Source organism: Cibotium barometz, chromosome 3 (assembly GCF_041138505.1).
Source record: "Cibotium barometz isolate CiBa-2024 chromosome 3, ASM4113850v1, whole genome shotgun sequence".
In the NCBI taxonomy this organism is placed as follows: Eukaryota; Viridiplantae; Streptophyta; class Polypodiopsida; order Cyatheales; family Cibotiaceae; genus Cibotium; species Cibotium barometz.
In genome coordinates, this window is record NC_141048.1 from 55,488,076 (window position 1) to 55,493,580 (window position 5,505).

Consider the following 5,505-nt stretch of genomic DNA (forward strand, 5'->3'; position numbering starts at 1 on the left):
AACTTTGCATGCATATCATGGTACACAAGAAATAACATACCCATAATATGCTAATGGATTGTAAGCATTGGGAATTGAATCTTGTATCTCAAGGTGAGGAGAATAATATATTACTAAGTACTACACCATACAATGGTTGACGAATGGCCCCATAGTTCATTCATCTTTATATTTATAATGTGTGCATGTATGCTTGGTCAAAGGCCAAGGTTGATAATGGCCTTCAATTGTGGTGGCTCCTACTAGGGGCCGTTTTTAGAAGTGACAAATACACCTCGCCTACAAATATATTATGGTTGCTTTGGATTAAGGTTCCACTAGAGAAATTTTGACCACAAACACATTATTAACAAGCTTTGAAGATTATAGAAAGAACCTACTGGCAATTAAATCCTTGAATTGTAACCCGGCATTAGTTGCAATCCATCTAGAAACATTGTACGGGTGGTTTAATGCTCCCCTGTCTGGTTTGATGCTCCCTTGCCTATTGGTAGCTGACGTATTTTTCTTTCCTTAATTCTATTAATATATAGCTCGTATTATTTTATTTTTTTCGTACACACCCGGGGCCCACTCAAGTGGGTGGAGCCGATTTCCCCTTCCAACAATTAGCCAATTATCATGGTCGGGCAAGGGCCACGTACCATCGGGCAAGAGCCACGAATAAGGCATCCCCCATGACCACCGCGATGAGTCGAGCGCTGGAACAGCGGAGGGGTCTCGTATGGATCCTCCTATCTCGGGTGATCCACCACCCGAGGAGGAGGAGTCACTCGAGTGTTCAAGGGGCAAGAGCCCGAGCAACCAAACACATCAAGCGAGCATAGGTGTCCCTTTATAACATGAGAGAGCCTAGTGGGACTTGAACTCATAACCTAGAGGTTACAAGTCACAAGCTTGACCACTACACTAACTCAGTTGGGACTATAGCTCGTATTATTTAATGCTCCCCTGCCTATTGGCTGGTTTGATGCTCCCTTGCCTATTGGCAGCTGATGTATTTTTCTTTCCTTAATTCTATTAATATATAGCTCGTATTATTTGGAAAAAAACAAGCTTCGAAGATTAAAAAAGGCCAATATATATTTGGCCCTTATAGACATTTAGTGATTGAAATTAAGATTCACAATTATACGTGTAGTGGAGTACCGCCACCCCCTACTCAAGACAATCGACACTTGCAAGTTAGCCGTTACAACTTACGATGCGGGAGTGTTTAACGCTTCAACCTTTGAGCCCATGTATCACACGACGTGCTAAAGTTATCAATTATTATCATTTCTTTACTCCCAATATCAGCTATATATTATATTAAGTTATTCTTATCTCAGCTATACCTAAACGTTCTGCACTTCTATTAATCCGAATGTTTCTTGCTGTTGGTAACTTCACAATCAGCTCTCTTGATATCTTTAGCTCCTAGTGGTGCGTTATGTTCCAATGTTAGATTCAGTCTAGTTTGCTTAAACAGGTTAGTAGCTCAACGGTTGCCCTCATCATTAGCTTTTATATCTATTCTAACAAATATTTGGTTAAGCTAAGTTTTTAAGCTTAATTGACCTTATCTTACTATGCAATACATCAACATAACCACTTCGACAATGGCGTACTGGCTTGGCTACGTGGTTTACATCTAATATCTAGCAAGCTTATCATAGTACCATAATTGTGTAGATTTAACAATTTACAGTTCCATATTAATTGTAGGTTCATCAATTGAGCAAAGATATGGTTTGATTAGCTAACACCCAGCAAGCTTTCATCAAAATGAAGCTGGGTCTCTTCTAATGTAAGTCTAGAGCAAGTTAATATTCAGATTTCAGTGCATGATAGAGCTTATGCTTATATTCTAGCTACAAAATGGGCTATGAGGAGACCTTGAAAGCCATGGAAGCTGGGAAAGCAGCTTATGGGGGAGGAGCCTCTATAAGTAACTATCATAAGCTGATTTTTCTATTTGCGATAATTGGCACAAATTTGATGACATACTACTTTGTGTCTTCTGATGGTGGGGGCGAGGCGGAGCTGAAGGACTTACAATCGGTTAGCGTCTATAGTAGTAGTAGTACCAATAAGTATCGTGTGCTGCTGTCTACGCCAGCGGGCGAGCTAGCTTACCAGCTGAACTCCACACAGGCGGAGCTAGTAAGGACGCAGCAAGCGCTGGGGGGAGTGGAGAGAGATCTGAAAGAGGCAGTGCAGCGATCTGGGAGCGTGTTGGAAGAGGTGGAGAAAGCTATGGAGGTGATGAGGAAGGCAGCAGAGTCCATTAATGAGAAGAATGGTCTTCAAGCACGAGGTGACGATGATGCAGGTGGAGATAATGCATGGGTTGAATGGGCGCGAGTAATGGGCAGTATAAGAGAGCTGCAGGAGTTCATCAGTCCACGGAAGCTGCCCCTCGGGTGGAGCTCGGGCCTCAGTTCCGACACTCTCGTCTCTCCCGTCGGCCACGCCTGCGCGCTCCAGGGCGACGAGGTCCGTCGCTTCATGGAGCTCTACGACGTTGGCGGAGAGTGCCCCGATGATCAGAACCTCGCCCAGCGTTTGCTCCTCCATGGCTGTGAACCCCTGCCTCGCAGGTAGTATCCACCACTCTCCTCTCAGAGGGTCACTGAGAAGAATGTCTAATAATATAACGAGTTAGATGTTTCTCCTGAGTTAATCACCAGTGACGACTCTTAACCCGATCTTTAATCTATCATCATTACTTCGCCTTCCATACGTCTTAATTCTACCCCAACCTACAGCTCTTAATCCCATCTCCATCCTTCCTGCTGATATAGTTACAACTCTTACTCCCATCATCAGTGATCATTATATACAATTTAATTTTACCTCGGAAGTAGTTATCACTCTTAACCCCACCTTAACCCCAGAGGTGGTAGTTACCAACCCTCAAATTGAAGGTGGAGAAAGCTATGGACGGTAATGATCAGCCCTCTTTGAAATGTCTCCATGGCGCCATGGACAGTTCTAGTAATGATCAGCTCTCTTTGAAATGCCTCCATAGCCACCTTTTAATCCCATCTTATTAACTCCGTCATTAATATCATTATTACATCTTAATTCTAACCGGGAAGTAATCACTGCTCTTAATCCGTCGTCACCCTATCGATAATGATCGGTGTATCATTTTCACATGTTAACTAAACCATGTAGATCTTTAAAGTAGATGAAATTACGCAAATTAGTTACAGGAGACTCGCAAGCAAAGCTGATCCTTGATTAAAATGCATGCAGGAGGTGCTTTGCAAGGAGTCCAAGGCATTTTGAAGACCCATATGCATTTCCGAAGTGCTTATGGACACAGCCACCCAACAAGAACATACATTGGTCACCCTACAACTGCAAGAGCTTTGAGTGCTTGAATGACAGGAAGAACCACCACATCTTTGCGGATTGCTTGGACTGCTTTGAGCTGCATGGAAGGGAGAAAGGAAGGTGGGTGGGTGGGGGAGGGCCAATCGACTTCACCATCAATGAAGTGTTGGCATTGAAGAATGGGAGCATTCGCATAGGCCTTGACCTAGGAGGGGGCACAGGCAGCTTTGCAGTGAGAATGAAGGAGAACGATGTCACCATAGTCACCACCACCATGAACTTTGATGGCCCTTTCAATAACATGATTGCCCTCAGAGGAGTGGTGCCCTTATATCTCTCCATCTCTCAAAGACTCCCTTTCTTTGACAACACCCTTGACATAGTACATTCCATGCATGTTTTGAGCAATTGGATCCCGTTAGAAACCTTAGAATTCATCTTCTTTGATATCGACAGGATCCTAAGGCCTGGGGGTATCCTTTGGCTTGACCATTTTTTTTGTATAAGGAGTGAGCTCACACAAAACTATGTGCCACTCATTGAGAAGCTAGGCTACAAGAAGCTCAAGTGGGCTGTAGGTGACAAGCTTGACAGAGGTGCAGACAAGCAAGAAGTCTATCTCTCTGCTGTTTTGGAGAAGCCTTACTCTAGACTACCTATCGATGATGCCGATGACCAAGCATGACCTGCTTGTTATAACAAATGCTCTTGTTCCTTCATGACTTGAGGTAAAGCATAAAGTGTCTTTGTAGGACCTCTTAAATATAAACGGTTTTCATAGTGCACAGGTATTAGGACCTCTTAAATATAAACGGTTTTCATGGTGCACAGGTATTAGGAACTCCCATTGGCTAAGGTCTGTCTTATGCTTTGAAGTCATTCTTCAACATGGTTTTGTTAGCAACTAAAATTTTGAACTTTCCAGCATGTCACCCTCTTATGAATTTCTCCAAGCGTCTCCAACTTAAACCTTCGCACTTTGTCATATCTTCTCTTGTTTACTATAAAGGATCCTTTTCTTATCTTTAAAGAGACACAATTTGAGTTCACCTTCAAGTGGTATTTCAACATGGAAACATTTGAGTACACTTTGACGGGAGTCAGACGAGGGCGGTGGCCATCTTCACAGGTGGCACACCATGGGACAACACCCACGAGACAGCACCATAGGACAATTGGGTACACACACGTAGCCTAGAGATGTGTACCAAAGTACACTCAAGTATACCAAAGCACACAAACGTGACACGAACGTGGACCTAACCTTGAGCCCTTGATGAGCTTACTTTCACTAACTAAGATTTTTTGAGATGTGCACAAAGGGGTGGTAAGGAGCCCTTGGGAGAAAAGAATAAGCTATTTGGAGGGTCACTCAAAAATATGTAAACGTAACACGTGGGTTCAACATAAGAGATTTTAAAAATCTATTTTTATCACACTTTTTACGTACAGAACGATACCATTTAAAGAGGCATTTACAGATTGAATGAAAAAAGGGTATAATTTATTCATAAAAATTTCATAGATAAGGGGTTTTTTAACTAGGCCTTGAACACACGTAATATAGAGGGTTTACACATAGTGAATCCCCCGAGTAAGATACTCATGAAGTAGGTGAGAATGTAGAAAATGGGTATAGATGTGAGAATAGGTAAGACAAGAAAAAGATTCATAGTAGAGATTGAGTAATGGTGTAATGTTGTTTCATATGAGCTAAAGCTAGAAGAGGGTAGAGTTTAAAGTAGATAGACAAAAGAGGTGAATCCTAGAGAAAGCAAGCTCAAACGGATGTGGATAACCCCACATATTGGGCCATGGCAATGCAACATCACATGGTCACCATCAGGGAGCTGTGAGGAGGTGCCAATTGGTGTGAGTAGGTGTGTGTGCCTATAGGAAAATGGTTTTTGTGAGAATAGATGAGAGTAGAAAAAGATTCATAGTAGATTGAATGATAGTGTAATGGTGTTGAATAACAGTGCTTCACATAAGCTAAAGCTAGAAGAGGGTAGAGTTTAAAGTAGATACCTAGAGATTTTAAAGTAGATAGATATAAGAGGGTAGAGTTTAAAGTGGATAGATATAAGAGGGTAGAGTTTAAAGTAGATAGCTAGAGATTTTTAAGTAGTTAGAAAGAAGAGGTGAATAGTAGAGAAAGCAAGCTCAAATGGATATGGATAA

At 42.1% G+C, this 5,505-nt stretch overlaps 1 protein-coding gene across 1 annotated transcript; it reads left to right on the top strand.

The window, feature by feature from the left end:
* The first annotated feature begins 1,444 nt into the window (after window positions 1-1,444).
* LOC147640279 (putative methyltransferase At1g29790) lies at window positions 1,445-4,204 on the top strand. Its single transcript, XM_086823528.1, has 2 exons — window positions 1,445-2,582; window positions 3,244-4,204. Exons 1-2 carry the CDS (start codon window positions 1,861-1,863, stop codon window positions 4,007-4,009), a joined length of 1,488 nt encoding a protein of 495 aa, XP_086679654.1. The 5' UTR covers window positions 1,445-1,860; the 3' UTR covers window positions 4,010-4,204.
* Window positions 4,205-5,505: the final 1,301 nt, after the last annotated feature.

Excerpts from the sequence above, each read along its gene's own strand:
- LOC147640279 (XM_086823528.1), top strand. The coding sequence starts at position 1,861 with ATGGGCTATGAGGAGACCTTGAAAGCCATGGAAGCTGGGAAAGCAGCT. Across the intron at positions 2,583-3,243 it reads TGTGAACCCCTGCCTCGCAG|GAGGTGCTTTGCAAGGAGTC; the intron begins GTAGTATCCACC and ends AAATGCATGCAG.